The sequence below is a fragment of the Symphalangus syndactylus genome, chromosome 2 (genome assembly GCF_028878055.3).
Source record: "Symphalangus syndactylus isolate Jambi chromosome 2, NHGRI_mSymSyn1-v2.1_pri, whole genome shotgun sequence".
In the NCBI taxonomy this organism is placed as follows: Eukaryota; Metazoa; Chordata; class Mammalia; order Primates; family Hylobatidae; genus Symphalangus; species Symphalangus syndactylus.
Window position 1 is genome coordinate 88907818 of NC_072424.2, and position 20210 is coordinate 88928027.

Genomic DNA, 20210 nt, shown 5'->3' on the forward strand with positions numbered 1-20210 from the left:
ATATGGCTAGTGAGAATGAAGAACTGAACTTCTAATTTTACTTTAATTATTTTAAATTTAAATAGCTGCATATGGCCAGCGGTGATCACATTGGGCAGCGCAATTCTAGATGTTATATTTTAATTTTGCGTGGTTTTAGAGTAGCTACAGTTTCATCTTGAGTTTACTTCTCTGAAAACTCTTAATTCTTTACTGATGCTAAGCCAGTTTATTGTCACTTGTCATATAAGTACAATTGTCATATAATAGGAGAAACCCATTTTGTGTTTCTCCCTGGCTAGCATGTTAAAATGGCATGTTTTCCACCATTCTTGATTCTGACTTGTGGTCATCTGTATATTCTGAGTCTAGCTCAGCACTCTCTTCTCATTGTACTTCTTGGTTTCCTGATTCTGACCCTGAAGTCTGGAATCCAGATTTTGAGCTGGTATTCTTTAGGTCTTCTGCTTGTTCTTACATTATATGTGCCATTTATTTATTCTATATGTTTATATGGAGCACCTTTCAAGTTCCAGGCAGGAACTGTGCTGGAGTCAGAGCCAAGAGAGATAAGACACAGCATCTCCACCAGCACTAACTGATATCCTGCTCTAATCTGCCAGTGTAGGGGTTTTGGCCCCTGTCCTAGACGTCGTATCTCAAGTTCAATATCTTGGTCTTAAAGTCTTATTGTTTGAGGGTAGGTGGGGAAAAGGTAGGAAGACAGGTGGGAAGGAGAAAGGGGAATTGAGAGAAATGTTGTGGAATTCTAAGGAAAAACAGATCAAACTCCCTAGAACAACTGTATATATTTTTCTTACTGAGAGAGAAAAAAAAAATCCTCCCAATCATACATTTTTTATGGCTAGCAGTCAACTTGCCTGTCTATTCTAACCATTTTCTTCTCTTTTATGTATCCACAGCCTTCTACCTCATGTTCAAAAATATGGCCTGTGGAAACACAGCCAACAAAAAGATATTCTTGATTTTGTTTTTGTATTTGTTTTCCTGATTCCTTTAAATAACCAGGACCAGGCAATGACAGTTTCTGTATATTCTGTATGTAACATACTGCCAATCTCATAAGGAGTTTATCATTTGAAAAATACACACCCTTTACCCCTCATCTAAGCCAGGAAGAAGGGAGAGAGGAAGGAGGTAGGATGGTCTTAGGATGAGAAGGTAGAGGAAGCCATTTGCCTGAGGGCAAATAGGTGCTGCTTTGCGTCTCTGAAATCCATCACAACTAGTTCCGGGATAGAGGTTGTCACACTTCCAGATAGCTGCCCAATTGGCCCAAATGGCTCTTGATCAACCATAGTTAGTCATGGACCAGTTATCTGCAGGATTCTCCCCGCATCCCATTTCTCCCCATGGAAAGGAACTATCTTTTATCTTAATTTTCAGAGGCCAAGCTTCAGGTGATCCTTCTCAGGTGTTGGCTAACTAATTGGAAGAAAAAATTCCCACCAACGTAAGATTTGAGGAGAAAAAGATCCCTACATTCCCCATTCCCCATAGGGTGCTTTTTTCTGCGGTCACTAGTATGTTAAGCCATAGCAATGGAGGCAGGTCAGGGCAGGTGAGAAGGAGGGAAGGCTCATCTAACCTCCTCTCTTTTAAAATAGAAATAGGAAATATTATTTCTCTACACGTGGACAGGAGAAGGTATAGGAGCTACTGAAGCAAGGCCATGCTGAGGCTCTGGAAGCCTGGGGTCTTGTTGCTGTCGTGCTGTAGACGTCCGTGTAGTCAGGGAATAGTCGAATGTCTGTCATTTCATTTTTCCCAGCCTCAGTTTCTTCATTTGTAAAATGGGAAGGTTAGAATGAATCAGTGTTCTTCAAACCTCAAAGTACAATCTATTAGTAGATGGTGGAATCAATTTAGAGTTTTTATCTACAGTTTTCAAAAAACGAAATAAAACACCAGAATGTGCCGTCTTGTACTTAGTAATCTAAACATTGTTTTGTTAGACTGTTGCTCCAATTGTGTGTGTTTGTGTGTGTGTACTGGGTAATGACATCCGGCGTGTTTCTAACTATGAGTTATGGTAAAAAATGTTTTAAAAACACAGGAATCCGTGATTCTTGAGGTTCCTTCCACCTGGTGTTTTAGGTTTCCCTGTCTCTGCAGAAGGCTCTCTTTGGGGATTCACCTCCACTGTGATTTGGAAGAACAAGTTTCCATGACGCCATCCCACACTCTCCTCCCAAGCAGGCAGTCTTTGTTTGTATTGAGCCTGTGACATGCAGAGCCCCTCAGAAGGTGAGCAGAGGAGGGGGTGAGGTGTAACTGCAAGCCATGTTGTTAATGCGGACTCCCTGACGTTTACATACACTGACATAGTTTCTTGGCATGGCGTAGGCCCTTCAGTTTTACAGTGATGCTTTAGAAGAGTTTTTTGCTTTAAGCAGGAGGTCGGACAAAATAATAAACTCTCTCCTCTAGAGGTAATATTGTATAAGTCCATGAATACAACGTTTCAAGAGCTATTACACTAAGGACATCATTTTCAGCAATTGCAACAACAGCAGCACGTTCACGGTGAGGCATGAGTCACAGAGAACTTCTGGTCATTTTTCTGCTTCATTTCCTCAATAGTCCTGAGGCCTGAGGTCAGCAGCTTGTCGGGGGTTGAGTCACAACTTGCTCAAATCTTCTTCCTCCAAAATCCTTTTAACTTCTACTATACCACAAGGAAACTGATTATTTTCACCAAATGTAAATTATTAAACATGTTTTTTTGGTCAGGCACGGTGCTCACCCCTGTAATCCCAGCAATGTGGGAGGCCAAGGCAGGAAGTCTCCTTGAGGACAGGAGTTTGAGACCAGCCTGGGCAACATAGCAAGACTATGTCTCTACAAAAAAAGTTTTAAATGTTAGCTACTTGGGAGACCGAGGTGGGAGAACCGCTTGAGCCCAGGAGAACGAGGTTGCTGTGAGCTATGATTGCACCACTGTACTCCAGCTTGGGCGATGGAGTAAGACACTGTCTGTAATTAAGGAATTTTTTAAACATGTTTTTTCTTCTTCTGACAGTAAATTTAATTCTATTCAGTACACTTCAACAAACATCGTAGGAAGTATCTGCGCTGAAGGGAGACCTTTGTTGAGCAGCCATGCTTTGGGGACACAGAATGGGGAGCCACAGGCCACAAATAGGACATATTCCCAAAGCTTGAGACCTGGTTAGGCAATGTTGCTGTATGCAAATGAAGCTGTTTAAATATCTAAACCACAGTTGTCATTCCAGAATATTTTCAAACACTATGTGGCTCATGCCTGTAATCCCAGCACTTTGAGAGGCCGAGGCGAAACCCCATCTCTACTGAAAATACAAAAGTTAGCCAGACGTAGTGGCGGGCGCCAGTAGTCCCAGCTATTTGGGAGGCTGAGGCAGGAGAATTGCTTGAACCTGGGAGGTGGAGGTTGCAGTGAGCCGAGATCACGCCATTGCACTCCAGCCTGGGCAACAGAGCGAGACTCCTTCTCAAAAACAAAAAACAAAAAACAAAAAACATAAATATATATATATACACATGGGTTTCTTCAAACCTCATGAATAGTACTAAAGTATATCTAAGGTAAACTACAGCATGACTGAGGTAATGCTATCATAATAGAATGATGGCATATGGGGTGGACCAATTGGGATTAGATGCCCAGGAATTGCTGTGGGTCCCTAAGCACAACAAGAGACCTAGCCTCTTGAAAGCTAGCGACAGGACCACGGCCACACAGATGTGAAGTGACAGAAGCTCATCTGATTCCCAATGCTGGCTGGACATGGTGGCTGACCCTGTAATCCCAGCACTTTGGGAAGCCAAGGCAGGTGGATTGCTTGAGGCCAGGAGTTCGAGACCAGCCTGGCCAACATGGCGAAACTTTGTCTCTAGCAAAAATTACAAAAATTAGCCAGGTGTGATGGTGGGCACCTGTAATCCCAGCTACTCGGGAGGCTGAGGTGGGAGAATCGCTTGAACCTTGGAGGCAGAGGTTGCAGTTGCAGTGAGCTGAGATTGTGCCATCGCACTCCAGCCTGGGCAACAAAGTGAGGCTCTGTCTCAAAAAAAAAAAAAAAAATGCCAGGTGCAGTGGCTCATGCCTGTAATCCTAGCATTTTGGGAGGCCGAGGCATGTGGATCACCTGAGGTCAGGAGTTCAACACCAGCCTAGCCAATATGGTGAAACCCTGTCTCTACTAAAAACAAAACAAAACAAAACAAAACAAAACAAAAAACAAAACATTAGCCGGGTGTGGTGGCATGCACCTATAGTTCCAGCTACTTGGGAGGCTGAGGCAGGAGAATCACTTGAACCCAGGAGGCGGAGATTGCAGTGAGCTGAGATCACGCCATTGCCCTCCAGCCTGGGAGAAAGAGTGAGACTCTGTCTCAAACACCACCCTGTCCCCCCACCCCCCAAAAAAGAAAAAAACCCAAGTGCTTTTGCCATTATAGCCGATGTTTTCTATAGTGGACTTGGGGAGACATCAGGGTAGCATAGCTTGATGACATTTTCTCTAAATATTATTAAATCTTTTTAACCTGGTTCTGAATCGCCTAGGAGCCTTTTTATAGTAATAGGTTTTGTCACACAGAGTTTTCCCCCTTAGAAAATAAGGCACTGTGCAACCCGTAAGAATACTCAAGTTGGCCTGACAGCACATGAAATTACATTTAAAAATGATATTGCAGGTTCTCAATTCATTTTACTGTAAATTTGCTTTCACTAAATCATTCTCTAGAGGCTAAATGGCTCTGGTGAGGGGAGATAATTGAATTCTGGAACACAAAGAGCTGAAGACCAGACTCTGGGCCCACATCACACCCCACAAGGGTGGAGTGTCCTGGGGGCCTGAGGGTTGTCCTGGGAGCCTTGGGCTGCTCTCTGCTCTGTCCTATAGACATACCCCAGCACAAAACTGGAGAAATCTGATGGAACAATTAACAGCATAAAAACCGATGCCCAATGTTTTGCTTTTGAATACACCTGAGATAAGAACCAAAATGTTTGAGGACAGAAATCGTTGCATTAAAAAAATGAAATGGTACTGGGCATGGTAGCTCATGCCTGTAATCCCAGCACTTTGGGAGGCCAAGGGGGCAGATCACCTGAGGTCAGGAGTTCCAGACCAGCCTGACCAACATGGAGAAACCCTGTCTCTACTAAAAATACAAAATTAGCCAGGCGTGATGGCGCATGCCTGTAATCCCAACTACTCAGGAGGCTGAGGCAAGAGAATTGCTTGAACCTGGGAGCTGGAGGTTGCGGTGAGCTGAGATCGTGCCATCGTGCTTCAGCCTGGGCAGCAAGAGCAAAACTCCATCTCAAAAAAAAAAAAAAAAAAAAAGAAAGAAAGAAAAGAAATGGTGAAGTTATTTTCCATTAGAAATATAAAATAGGTTGGGCATTTGTAACTGCATAAAAATCAAAATTTTAAAAGTGTATTCATTTAAGATGTAGGATTTAGATGTAACATAAACTGTAAAATGATAAAAAAAATTTAAAGTTTTTAAAAATGCTAATAGTTTTTGGAGAACATGTGGTTTTGGTTATATGGAGAAGTTCTTTAGTTTGATTTCTGAGATTTTGGTGCAGTGTACCCAAGCAGTGTACACTGTACCCAGTGGGTAGTCTTTTATCTCTCACTCTCCTCCCACCCTTCCCTGGAGTCCCCCAAGTCCATCATGTCATTCTTATGCCTTTCAGTCCTCATAGCTTAGCTCCCAGAGAAAAATTTTTTTAACGCTGTGTTATTTTAACCTAGGAGAGCTGGCTTTACATTTGTCAAATGCCAGAGTAAAAGAAAAATTATCATTTAATGATAATTGAAGCACTATATTTAAATTTCCCCAGATTTCTCAAAAATATAATATACTACAGTGGTGGGATCAGATAACTATATAAAAACTTAATTGCTTTTTACTGCATTAGCAGTAACCAGCTAGAAGTTCTTACAGAAAAAAATTCATTCCCAAAAGCAGTGACAACAGCATTGGCAGCATGAAAATGAAATGCCTGACATAATCCTAACAAGAAATGCATGGGATCTACATGGAGGAATATTAATAAATATCACTAAGTAAAAGCCAATTTCTCTGTTAGCAAATGTGAAGAACGACCACCAAGAAACAATTCATAAAAAAGAAAATACAGATGGTCAATAAATACGATCTTTCTCACTTATAACCAAAGATTTGAAAAAGAAACTAACAATGAAATTTCATCTTTATCCTAAATTGGCAAAGATTTAAAAGTAATTATATTATTCAAGATTTCCTGCTAGGTGCAGTGGCTCATGCCTGTAATCCCAGCACTTTGGGAGGCCGAGGTGAGCAGATTGCTTGAGCTCAGGAGTTCAAGACCAGCCTGGGCAACATGGTGAGACCTCATCTCTACTAAAAATAAATTAAAAAAAAAAAAGAAGCCAGGCATGGTGGTGTACACCTGTGATCCCAGCTACTCAGGAGGCTGAGGTGGGAGGACAGCTTGAGCCCAGGGGGAAGAGGTTGCGGTGAGTTGAGATCGCACCACTACGCTCCAGACTGAGCAACACAGTGAGACCCTGTCTCAAAAAAAAAAAAAAAAGTAGTACACTAACATGGGCATTTTGATACAGTACTTGTGGTAGTATGAATTGATAAAGTTCTTTAAAATTTAGCAATGTATTAGGAGCCTTAAAATATTGCTTTTCACCGGTAATCTCACATCTAGAACTCTGTTCTAAGAACTTGTTAGAGATACAAAGATTTGTGTGTAAAGATGTTTATTGCAGTATTATTTATTATAGTGGAAAACCTGAAATAACTTATATGTACAATGATAGGGATGTGACTAAATAAATTATGGTCCATCTCCACAGTAGAATGCTTTATAGCCATTTGCATCCTGCTTTTGAAGAAGATTTGATAACATGGGGAAATTATTTATGGTGTGATAAGTAAAAAATGCAGGATACAAAATTGTGCTTTATTATGTGTACTGTGTTAGTTTTTGTTTTTAAGAGACAGGGTCTCACTCTGTCACCCAGGCTGGAGTGCAGTGGTATGATCATGGCTCACTGCAGCCTCGACCTCCTAGGCTCAAGTGATTCTCTTGCCTCAGGCTTCCAAGTAGCTGGGTCTACAGGCATGCACCACCATGCCCAGCTAATTTTTTTTATGTTGCATTAGTTTCATAGGGCTGCCAAAATGAAATACCACAGACCTAGTGACTCAAACAACAGAAGTTGTTTGTTTTTTTAGAGACAGGGGGGTCTCAAAATGTTGCCCAGACTGGAGTGTAGTGTCTATTCACAGGTGTGGTCATAGCACACTGCAGCCTCAAACTCCTGGGCTCAAGTGATCATCCTGCCTCAGCCTCCCGAGTAGCTGGGACTACAGGCACGTGGCACTATGCCAGGCTCAAACAACAGAAATGTATTTTCTCACACTTCTGGAGTCTAGAAGTCCAAGATCAAGTTATCAGCAGCAGGTGTGATTTCTCCCGAGGCCATTCTCCTTGGCTTGCAGACGTCTTCCTTCCCGTGTCCTCACATGGCCTTTTCCTGGTCACTCTCTAGGTTCAAATCTCCTTCTGATGTGGACTCCAGTCATATTGGATTAGGGTCCACCCTAATGACCCCATTTTAATTTAATTAGCTCTTTGAAGGTGCTACCTCCAAGTACAGTCACATTCTTAGGTACTGGGGGCTAGGGCTTCAACATACAAATTTTGGGGACAGGGACACAATTAAGTCCATAAAACTATGATTCTCATTTTGTTTAAAAATGCATAGAAACAAAGACTAGAAGAAAATACAGTAGACCTGTGGCTTTTGAGCAATCCTGAAGGTTCATAATATATAATAATTGGTAGGTGTGTTTGTTGATGTATAGATTTGAGACATAAGAACATCTGGAGAAGGCCTGTGGCAGAACCCCTATGTATAAGTGACCCTAGTTGTCCTCTGGGCATCCTAATCTTATCAGGCTTCTTCATGTTTCACTTATCATCTTGAATGCAACAATTTTAATTAAGGATCAAAAGAGTTGCTTAATTTTTTCTGGTGATACTATACCATTTTTACAGGAAAAATACAAAACAAATATGGTATCTCTCATACATGCATAATTAATAACAAATATTAAGGTTAAAATGGGTTATTTGAGTGGTTCTATAATAAATAAATATATATATATTTGAGAGAGAGTCTTGCTGTGTTGCCCAGGCTGGAGTGCAGTGGCACCATCTTGGCTCATCCTCCTGGGTTCAAGTGATTCTTATGCCTCAGCCTCCCAAGTAGCTGGGATTACAGGTGTCTGCCCCCACACCCAGATAATTTTTGTAATTTTTGTAGAGATTGGGTTTCGACATGTTGGCCAGGCTGGTCTCAAACTCCTGGCCTCAAGTTATCCACCTGCCTTGGCCTCCCGAAGTGCTGGGATTACAGGGTTGAACCACCATGCCTGGGCTATAATAAATGATTTAAACATTATTGTTTTTATGGTATTTGCTATAAGAAGCATGTATTACTTTTTTTTTTTTTTTGTCTGTAGAGATAGGGTCTCACCATGTTGCCTAGGTTGGTCTAGAACTCCTGGGCTCAAGTAATCCTCCCACCTTGGCCTCCCAAACCAAAGTGCTAGGATTACAGGTATGAACCACTATACCTGGCCTGTATTCCTTTTTGTTCCTTTTTGTTTTGTTTTGTTTTGTTTTGTTTTTGAGACGGAGTTTTGTTCCTGTTGCCCAGGCTGGAGTGCAATGGCACAATCTCAGCTTACTGAAACCTCCACTTCCCAGATTCAGGTGATTCTTCTGCCTCAGCCTCCTGAGTAGCTGGGACTACAGGCGTGCGCCACCACCCGCGGCTAATTTTTGCATTTTTAGTAGAGACAGGGTTTCTCCATGTTGGTCAGGCTGGTTTCGAACTCCTGACCTCAGGTGATCCACCCACCTCGGCCTCCCAAAGTGTTGGGATTACATGCGTGAGCCACTGTGCCTGGCCTTTTTTTTTTTTTTTTTTTTTAGACTGAGTTTTGCTCTTGTTGCCCAGGCTGGAGTGCAATGGTGTGATCTTGGCTCACTGCAACCTCCGCCTCCAGGGTTCAAGGATTCTTCTGCCTCAGCCTCCCAAGTAGCTGGGTTACAAGCCTCCCAAGTAGCTGGATTACAAGCATATGCCACCATGCCTGGCTAATTTTTTGTATTTTTAGTAGAGATGGGGTTTCACCATGTTAGCCAGGCTGGTCTCAAACTCCTGACCTCAAATCATCTGCCCACCTCAACCTCCCAAAGTGCTGGGATTACAGATGTGAGCCACTTTGCCTGGCTCTGTATTACTTCTATAACTAAAAAAAGAAACACATGATTTAAACATATTTAAAAGTTTTCACCTGCAAATATGGAATCGTCTCAATTACACACTTTGTGGTTCTTTAAATTATTTTTGAATTCTATTCAATTTGGTTCAACAAATATTTGTTGTGCACTAACACTACTTGGTGCTGTGGTTCAAAGATTTGTGAAAGACTATCTGACCTGTCTGAAAATTCCTGCACTAGCCAAGGAGATTGAAAACCATTCTACTGACCATAAAAACTGCTATAAATAAAATATGGAAGCCTAGAGGAAGGATCAATAAAGGCTTCAGAGAAGTGAATTCCATTTTAGAGTGGAGCCTTGAAGATTGAGTGAGATTTCGTCATTCAGAAAAGGGGAGAGAAGGTCATTTCAGAAGCAGGGTCTGCAGGGAGAAATAGAGGTGTTTATACTTGTTCCTGAAATGAGGAGCAGGCCTTAAGGCTGCAGAACAGAGTTTGGTGCAGGTATAGGGTAGAGAATGAATAGGTGCAGGCAGAATTTGTTGGCAGCAAGACTAATTAGTAGGTCATTATGATGGTCCTTGAGAAATGATAAGGAATCATTAAGGAACCAGCAGCAAGGATGGAGAGTAGGGAACCAGGCAAAAGACCTTCTGGAGCTAGAGTTGACAGGATTGTATTCGAAAGAACCAGGGGAGAAGTATATCAGGAAGGGGACCCAGGTTCTTTAGCTTGGATTTGGGAGGATTAGGAGTAATACCAAAGGAGAATCAGGTTGAGGGGACTTCTGAAAGAGAGGTAAAAAAGTGGAGATGAGAGAATTAATTCAGTCTCATTTTTAAAGTGCATTTTTGGCCCTGCGTGGTGGCTCACGCCTGTAATCTCAGTACTGTGGGAGGCTGAGGTGGGCGAATCACTTGAGATGAAGAGTTCAAGACCAGCTTGGCCAACATGCCAACATGGTAAAACCTTGTCTATACCGAAAATACAAAAAACAGCTAGGCGTGGTGGCACGTGCTTGTAATCCCAGCTACTTGGGAGGCTGAGGCAGGAGAATCACTTGAACTCAGGAGGCAGAGGTTGCAGTGAGCTGAGATTGTGCCACTGCCCTCCAGCCTCGGGGACAGAGCAAGACACTGTCTCAAAAAAAAAAAAAAAAAGGGCCGGGCACAGTGGCTCACACCTGTAATCCTAGCACTTCGGGAGGCAGAGGCAGGTGGATCACGAGGTCAGGAGATGGAGAACATCCTGGGAGGCTGAGGCAAGAGAATCACTTGAACCTAGGAGGTGGAGTTGCAGTGAACCGAGATCGTGCCACTGCACTTCAGCCTGGGTGACAGAGCGAGACTCCGTCTCAAAAATAAAATAAAATAAAACAAAATAAAAATAAATAAATAAGACTGTCCTAAATAGGAAAGGTTGGTCTTTTGAAATAGAATAAGGAATCAAGTGTATTGTTTTATTTAATAAATAAGTTTAATATAAACTACAGATGAAAAGGCCTACATAAAGTACTGTTGGCATTTAGATTTAATGAACTATTATACCTTTAAAAATTTTATAAATCTTTTTATCTGATCTCAAAGCACTTAATAAATAGGAACTCATTAAAAACATACCATCACTGCGCTGAGCATAGTGGCTCATGCCTGTAATCCCAGCACTTTGGGAGGCCGAGGCGGGCAGCTTACGAAGTCAAGAGATCGAGACCATCCTGGCCAACATGGTAAAACCCCATCTCTACTAAAAATACAAAAATTAGCTGGGCATGGTGGTGCACGCCTGTAGTCCTAGCTACTCGGGAGGCTGAGGCAGGAGAATCGCTTGAACCCAGGAGGTGGAAGTTGCAGTGAGCCGAGATTGGGCCACTGTACTCCGGCCTGGTGACAGAGTGAGCCATCTCAGGAAAAAAAAAAATACCATCACTATGATGTAGTTATAAGTAAACAGGTTCATATTTTCAGATGGAGAAGATGAGGTCAATCCAATAACACAATGTGAGTTATTGATTAATGTGGACATAGAAATAGAAGGTAGTTTTCTTGGACACCTAAAACTCTGCTCCATTCAATAGCCTATTGGTAGTTAGAAGTAAACACTCTTTTTTTAAAGAGATGGATTATTACTTATGTTACTTGAGGCCAGGAGTTCGAGACCAGCCTGATTGCTGGTCTCAGCAATGTTGCTCAGGCTGGTCTCGAACTCCTGGCCTCAAGCAATCCTCCCACCTGAGCCTCCCAAAGTGCTGGGATTACAGGCTTGAGCCACCACACCTTGCCTCATTTGTTACAATTAATGACCCAATGTTGATACATTATTGTTAACTAAAGCCCACATTTTGTTCATATTTCTTTACTTTTAATCTAATGTCCTTTTTCTGTTCCAGTATCCATCCAGGATATCACATTACATTTAGTTATCATGTCTCTTAGGCTTTTTTTTTTTATTGAGTTGGAGTCTCACTGTCACCCAGGCTGGGGTACGGTGGCACGATCTCAGCTCACTGCAACCTCTGCCTTCTGGGTTCAAGTGATTCCTCTGCCTCAGCCACTTGAGTATCTGGGATTACAGGCCCATGCCACTATGCCTGGCTAATTTCTGCATTTTTGGTAGAGATGGGGTTTCGCCATATTGGCCAGGCTGGTCTCGAACTCCTGACCTCAAGTGATCCGCCCACCTCGGCCTACCAAAGTGCTGGGATTACCAGCTTGAGCCACAACGCCCAGCCCTATTAGACTCTTTTTGACTGTGACAGTTTCTCAGACTTTCCTTGTTTGTAATGACCTTTACAGTAATGAAAGTACTTAATGGGTATTTTGTAGACTGTCCTTGACTGGGATTTGTCTAATGTTTTTCTGATGGTTAGCCAGGGATTATGGGTTTTGGCAGGAAGACCACAAAGGTAAAGTACCATTTTCATCACATCATATCAGGGATACATTATCATCTGGTTGAGGTAGTATGCCATTTTTTGCACCCTAAAGTTACTTCTTCCCCCCACTCCCCCTTTCCATCCTATACTCTTTGGAAGAAAGTTACTATGCATACCCACGCTTAAAGAGTAAACCATTGTACTTCACCTCCATGAGGGAGGGAGTATGTTCATAAAGTATTTACATTTCTGCAGGAGAGATTTGTCTATTCTCTCCTCATTATTTATTTAATCATTTACTTACATCAGTATTGACTCGTAGATAATTCTTACATATGTGTGTGTTTGTGTGCATGCAAATACATAATCGATGTGCTTTCTTTGCCCAGTAATATGTTGTGGACAACTTTCAAAGTCAATAAATACAGATGACTTTCAGAACTTTTGGAGGTTATAAAGTAAGTATTTAATCAGTCTTCTACCAATGTACATTATACTTCCAAATTTTCCTTATTTCCAGCAATACTGGGGTAACATCTTCATACATTCATTTTTGTGCACTTATGTGCCTATTCCTTAGTTTACTATTTTACCCTCATTTCTAAGGCAGATTACACTTGAGCTATGTTCCCCATTCCACAACGAAGCATGACTTGCTTTCCTTAGTCTGTGCTATTTTCTCTACCTGCAATGTCTTTTCCTGTTTTGACCCACTGAAGTCGTATGTATGAATCAGGGCTTCAGCCAAAGCCTGCTTGCTGTAGAGGCTCTTCTACAGTGCTTGGAGAGAATTTAAGGGACTATCTCACCTCTCTCTTTTGTACATGTATTATAACCCATCATCTGAGCCTCCTAGTCTCTCCCAGGACTCTTTTTTCCTACCAGTTTATGAACTGACAAGAGGCAGAAACGTGATCGATCGCACTCATCTGTGTACTCTATCACAGTGGTGGGCACATCAAGTAACTAGCATATTTTAACTTTGATTGAAGTGAAGAATACGAATAACAGAAATTAAGAAGCATCCTCAATATTGCATAGCAGGTTACTCTTCCTTTCTTTTACGTAGGATGGCACTCCATGCTTCAGGGAGACAGAGGAGTTGAACACAGGTTTTAGTTTTTGTTTAAAGTGAAAACGACTGTGATGTAGTTGAAAAGTAATGCTTTCTAGCTGTCTGTTAAAAATGTTTGTTGGTTGAAGACTTCGGAATTGCAGTCCAGTGAGGACTGAAAATAAGCATCTTCGGTGTGCCAAATATTCACAAGGAAATTGTATACGAATGCAAGACAATGGAACTGAAGTAATAAAATAAGGCCTTTGATCCTTCAGATGACTTCTTTAAGAAGCCAGGTGGCATAACGAATCTTACATATTATAATTAGTACTGAGAGGTGAATGCCAAAACATAAAACAAACACAATCGAGACAATGTTAGTGTGACTGTGACGCTGTGTCGGTGAGTTGAGGCTAAAGATCCAGTGTGGCTCTCCTGAAGGCCCACCGCGCCCGCACCTAGGAGACGCGCCCCTTCTACTCATGCTTTGAGGCGGGGTGACCCACACATCTGTGCCCCTCTCTGAGCAGGAGGAGGCCCCGTCGCAGACGCGCGCGCAGACAGCGTCTGCAGCGGGCACCTGGGGCCGCGCGCCGCGGGGCGCCCCGCCTCCGCTCTCCGAGGCCCAATCATCTGAAGGCTGTGGGGGCACGTCCCGCTCCCGGCCACGCCCCCAGCCGGCGGGGCGGGAGGTGCTTTTAAGAACCGGCGGCTGGCCGTGGGCTCAGTTGGGGGTGCGGGGCTGTGACCTAGAGGCTTTGGTGTCGATCCCCGAGGCGTTCGCGCGCGCCAGCTGTCCTCGCGGCCGCCTGCGCGCTGCCCGCCGGCCCGCCCGCCAGGGCTCCGCCGCCCTCGCCTCGGCCTCGTTAGCCCGCCAGGAGCCCCGCAGCTCCTCCGGGAGCCCGCTGGTAACTCGCGTCCCTCGCGCTTCTCCGGTGCCTGAGGGGGCCGCCTCGGGCCATGGTGCTCTCCCAGGAGGAGCCGGACTCCGCGCGGGGCACGAGCGAGGCGCAGCCGCTCGGCCCCGCGCCCACGGGGGCCGCTCCGCCGCCCGGCCCGGGACCCTCGGACAGCCCCGAGGCGGCTGTCGAGAAGGTGGAGGTGGAGCTGGCGGGGCCGGCGGACGCGGAGCCCCATGAGCCCCCCGAACCCCCCGAGGGCGGCTGGGGCTGGCTGGTGATGCTGGCGGCCATGTGGTGCAACGGGTCAGTGTTCGGCATCCAGAACGCTTGCGGGGTGCTCTTCGTGTCCATGCTGGAAACCTTCGGCTCCAAAGACGATGACAAGATGGTCTTTAAGACAGGTGAGGCGCGGCGCCCGCCGAAGCCAGCCTGGGGGACCCGCGTAGGGCCCCAGAGCGCATCCCGCGTGTGGGCTGTGTCTGCCTCCGAGTGTGCATGTCGGTGGGTCCCCGTGCCAAAGGGTGCGAGCAGGGGGGTCTGTCGAGTTGCAAACAGAGCCTGCCGCTTCTGGGGCCTCGGCGTGCCCGTCTTTATATGGAATCCAGCTGCAGAGCTATGTGTTTGCAAGCAGGTCGCAGAACTTACTTGCCGAGGTCGTCCTCCTTTCCCCTCGGCAGAGTAGACACAGTCCAGAGGAGCCCTTCTTTTAATGTTTGAAAACAAACAGAACCCCAGAACCTTCAACCCCAGACATCGCCCTGTCATTTTTGTGGTCTCTTTCGTGACTACGCCAGTTGTGTAGTTCTTCACCTGCCTCCCTGGCCGCGGAGGGGTGTGCGTATGTTGGCGGGACGGGGGGTGGAGTTTGGAGGAATGAAAGAGATTTGTACGAAGGTCACTGGAGTTCCAAAGGGGGTCCTGCAAGAGTCACGGTTCCGTGCCTTCCCGTCTCCTCGGCTTTTTTTGCCCTCTGGGCTAAATGTAGAAAACACGGGAGTCAGCCGCATTACGGACTGGGATGAGGAAGGTGAAGGGTTGCTTCTTCCCTCTTCCTGTTGTGTTTTTTGACAATTTTTTTAACCATATAGTAAATTAGATACAAAAGGTGCAGATTCAGCGTTTTCTCCCTGTAGAGCATTATTATGACTTTTTGGCTGGTTAGGCAAAAAACAAATCTAAGACCTTCTGCATGACACTTTAACATAAATTCTTTCACTTTATCCTGCAAGGTGAGCACGGTCAATCCCATTTAGGTGAGAAAACTGTAGCTCAGTGAAAGTGTCTTGGTGGGTAGTAGAATGGCAATAAAACACATATCAACTGACTTCAAGGGCTAAGTGATTTCCATTACTAAATCAACCTCCCTCCCCGTCATTTGGGGTAACTTTATATGATTAATAGTCTTTTTTTTTAACCTTGATTTTCTATTATTTTTAGAGTGAATATTCCTTAGGTCTTTAGTATGCATATGAGGAATGGGCAAGACTGTAATAAATTCTAAGACAAAGGTAATGCTAGGTTATGCTGAGAGTTTTAAAACCTTATATAAATACTATTATACTATTTGTATCATTCTGCAACTTACTTTTCTTCCATTCCACATCATGTTTGTGACTTATCCACATAATACCTCAGTGTGAACTGATAACTCAAATTCTTTCCATTTTAACTTAAATGGTTTGCATTGTTTGACTATATTATACTCTGTGCATTCTCCCTTTGATGGGCATTTAGATTGCTTCCAAACTCATTCTAAACAATGCTGCAATGAATATTCTTGTACGCTGTCTCTTTATGCATGTAAATACGGTACCATATTTAACCTGGAATTTCTGTTCTTTAAATAGCTATTGAAACTGCCGTGGTATGCAGGTCAATGAGCTAGGTACAAAAAGTGTTAAAAATGTAGTAACATGTCCTTACCATTTAAGGAAAGTAATCATTGTAAAGTTTAGCAGGGGAGATATGCATATATAATAGCAAACAAAAATAGTTTGGTGTCTTTTCTATATGAGCACTGGGTGTCTGAGAGAGAAAAGCCCCAAAAGAAGGCAGAATTGACAGAGTTAACATTTAAAGACTAGTTCCAATATTTACCATATTCCTGCCTGGGATTACAGATTTTTTAATGCAGTCAAGACAACAGCAGTCTTTTGTTTATCATCGTTTTTGCAAATTCAGTTAAGTAGATCCTTTGGTGTCTGTGGGTGTTTTTTTTGGTTTGTTTTGTTTTGTTTTGAGAGAGAGAGAGTGAGCAATTGCCAGAGAGACCACAGCTTTGCCAGGGATGAGAATTTTGCAGTGTCAAAGTCGCTATCTACTAGTCCCCAAAGTTCCAGTTGGCTACAATATCGCAGTACTGGGTAGCTGAAAGTGATGGAAGGAATCTGGTTTTTCTTTTGCACTCTGTGGAACTTTGTGTTTTCCATTTTGATGAATATCTTTTTTCTTTTTACTCAGTTTAGTCTTTGACAACTTTTTCAGTCATGTTTGTGTATGTGTGGGTATATATCATATAAACAGTTGTACAGGTATGCTAGTTAAATGTGTGAAGATCTTTGTGTTTCTCTGCCTGACTGCTGTATATCTATATATGATTGTGCCATTGCACAAGGGTGCCCAACTCAGGGGTAAGTGGGGACTGAAAACCAGCCTGGCCTCTGGATGCCCTTTGATTCCTACAGAATGGCCCTATGCATTTGTAATGGCCCTGTATAACACAGCATCTAGATTGAACAATGGCCATTACTTGGGTGCTAGGTAATACATATGTGACTGATAGATGTTAAGGGCTGAGGAAGAAAACAGATTTAAACTTAGTGCTGAGAAAATGGTTACAAGATAGTCTTTAAGCCAGTTATTGTTGAGATCTCTCTCTCTTCCCCTGTCCCCTACCCCTTTCTCTTTCCTTCAACACACACACACACACACACACACACACACACACACACACACACACACACACAAAGGTGTTTCATAAAGTCCCTCATCTACCACAGGCACTGTTATTTGAGAATATCTGCTTTAAGTTTAACTGGTCACGCTTTTTCACTTTGATATTCGAATGCTGAGTCATCTGTGATCAAGCATATGCAAGCTTCAAATACATGCCAAAAAATATCTGGAATTTGTTTAAGCCTTTTATTTTTCAAAGTTTTGGTCTATTTCCTATTACCGTACTCATGATTAATAATCCTGGTGTTAGAGTACAGCTAGTTCTGTCTCCTTGTTTCCATTACTTCTTTATAGCAAGTGACTAGCCTAAGGATATACAGGGAGGTGGCGGTGGAATGGAATGTAGGTCTCCAAATGATGGTGCACATTTCTTGAGTACTTTCCTGTGGCTAAGCACTTTAGATGCGTTCCTATTTGAACCTTACCACAATTCTCTGATAGACTTTGTTAATATCTTTCTTTTCAGATATGGCAACTCAGGCTTACAGAGTTTAAGTAAGAAGTGGAGCCAGAATTCAACCCCAGGCTTATCTGACTCTAAGAGCTGGGATTTTTATTTTAATTATTTATTTATTTAAAATATGGAATGCTTCATGAATTTGCATGTCATCCTTGTGCAGGGGTCACGCTAATCTTCTCTGTGTCGTTCCAATTTTAGTAGATTGTTGTTCGAAGTGCTGCTGAAGCAAGCACCAGGAGCTGGGTTTTAATCATTCATCATATTGCATTGACTAGATAACATTCTGCAAATACGATGTTCTTTATGTTGTTGATTAATTTAAATGTTAGTGATTGGTTGAGTGCTCTACCATGCATTCTGGGATTAGAAAGAAGGGTCCCTGTTTTATTGGTCCTACTTTGTGGTGAATAAACAATTGCAAATTATTAATGTCTCGAACTATATTTCTGAAGGGTAGAGAGACTTCCATAGAAGAACAAGATACTTCCATATGCCGTTCAAGCAAAAGTCTGGGGTTTCCTTTGAAGAACTTTTAGATTGATCCACAGCAGGACAATGTTTCTAGGCAGAACTGAGGAGGAGCCTTTCTTAGGCTCACTTCTCTTCAGGGCTCTGTTAACTCTTCCCACGCAGTGTATAATCTACCCAAAATTTCTCAGGAAAGGGCCTGAAGAAGTTCATTCACACTAAGGTATAAGTGAGTTTACACATCTTATTGTTAATTCTCTTTCTACAAATGTTTACCAGGTTATCTAACACGCTCTGTGTTTTGGGCTCTGTCCTGGGCACTGGAGATAATGACTGAGAGAGAAAATGTCAGCTGTTCTGGATTAAGAAAATGTGGCACATATACACCATGGAATACCATGCAGCCATAAAAAATGATGAGTTCGTGTCCTTTGTAGGGACATGGATGAAACTGGAAAACATCATTCTCAGTAAACTATCGCAAGGACAAAAAACCAATCACCGCGTGTTCTCACTCATAGGTGGGAATTGAACAATGAGAACTCATGGACACAGGAAGGGGAACATCACACTCCGGGGACTGTTGTGGGGTGGGGGGAGGGGGGAGGGACAGCATTAGGAGATACACCTAATGCTAAATGACGAGTTAATGGGTGCAGGAAATCAACATGGCACATGGATACATATGTAACAAAACTGCACATTGTGCACATGTACCCTAAAACCCTAAAGTATAATAAAAAAAAAGAAAAAAAAAAAAATAATACTCGTTAACAGCTGGAACTCCTAAAAGCACAGCACAATGTGAAGATGGAATTTGCTAAAATAAACCATCTGCTGAAAAATACTATTCTGCAAATTTACAAATAAAGTTTAAACGTTAAAAAAAAAAAAAAAAAAAGAAAATGTCAGCTGTTTCAAAGTAGCTTAGGATCTGTTGTGGGATACAAATTAATAACAGACCAGAAGTAGTAGAATATTTCCCTGAAGGATTTTCAATATAACAGGACTCAGTTTTACTATAAAAGGCTGAAATTCTAAGGTCATTTCAACAGGTGGTGGGGGTGGGGGTGGGGAAGGCATTTGACGCCTCTTTCTCTATGGTTACAAATCTCACTTGGTGAAATTAAGACTTTGGAAAGGGGAAGTAAGCCGACTCCAAGTTGGGCAGTAGAACCAATGAAAAATGCTGACAGCATCACAGTCCCGTTATGGTGCCCAGCTGCCAATGACATGGCACTCAGAGGAGTGTCTCACACATCCTGCTGTGTCTGAGGGAGCAAGCTGAGCTTGAGTTGTCTCTCTTTTTTTTTTTTTTTTTGAGACAGAGTCTCGCTCTGTTGCCCAGGCTGGAATGCAGTGGCACCATCTCGGCTCACTGCAACCACTGCCTCCCGGATTCAAGCAATTCTGCCTCAGCCTTCCGAGTAGCTGGACTACCCGCGCATTCCACCACACCTGGCTAATTTTTGTATTTTTAGTAGAGACGGGGTTTCACCATATTGGCCAGGCTGGTCTCAAACTCCTGACCTCGTGATCCGCCTGCCTCGGCCTCCCAAAGTGCTGGGATTACAAGCATGAGCCACCGCGCCCGGCCGAGTTGTCTCTTTAGTTGAATTTTTACCTGTTCACATGTGCATTCTTCTTGCCTAGATAGAGAGGAATCAGACACTCTGGGGAAGAATACAAAGAAATACAATTAAGTGGAACATTGTTTTTCCTTAGAAAGTGCAATTTTGGGCTGGGCGCAGTGGCTCATGCCTTTAATCCTAGCACTTTGGGAGGCCGAGGCAGGTGGATCACCTGAGGTCAGGAGTTCGAGACCAGCCTGGCCAACATGGTGAAACCCCGTTTCTACTAAAAATACAAAAATTTAGCTGGGCATGGTGGTGGATGCCTGTAGTCCCAGCTATTCAGGAGGCTGAGGCAGGAGAATTGCTTGAACCTGGGAGGCAGAGGTTGTAGTGAGCCGAGATGGTGCCACTGTACTCCAGCATGGGCAACAAGAGCGAAACTCCGTCTCAAAAAAGAAAAAAAGAAAAAAAAAAGAGCAACTTTGTTTTAACTCTGCTAGATACTGGAAAACCCATGGAACTAATGAAGAGCCTAGGGCTTTTTGTTTGTTTTGTTTTGAGATTGTGCCGTTTCACTTCAGCCTGGGCAACAAGAGAGAAACTTTGTCTCAAAAAAAAAAAAAGTGTAAAT

At 43.2% G+C, this 20210-nt stretch overlaps 1 protein-coding gene and 1 pseudogene across 2 annotated transcripts in view; one reads left to right on the forward strand and one right to left on the reverse strand.

Moving 5' to 3' along the window:
* Nucleotides 1-13926: 13926 nt before the first annotated feature.
* The window catches only part of SLC16A10 (solute carrier family 16 member 10), a 186106-nt gene continuing 179822 nt past the window's right edge, over nt 13927-20210 (forward strand). The window contains exon 1 of one of the 2 annotated variants that reach the window (XM_063631128.1): nt 13927-14523. In XM_063631128.1, the coding sequence (XP_063487198.1) occupies nt 14181-14523 (343 nt within the window). In that variant the 5' untranslated portion in view covers nt 13927-14180. The remainder of the gene's footprint in view (nt 14524-20210) is intronic. The other variant, XM_055261459.2, reaches the window with a different exon arrangement.
* Nucleotides 17653-17765, reverse strand: LOC129477592 (uncharacterized; annotated as a pseudogene).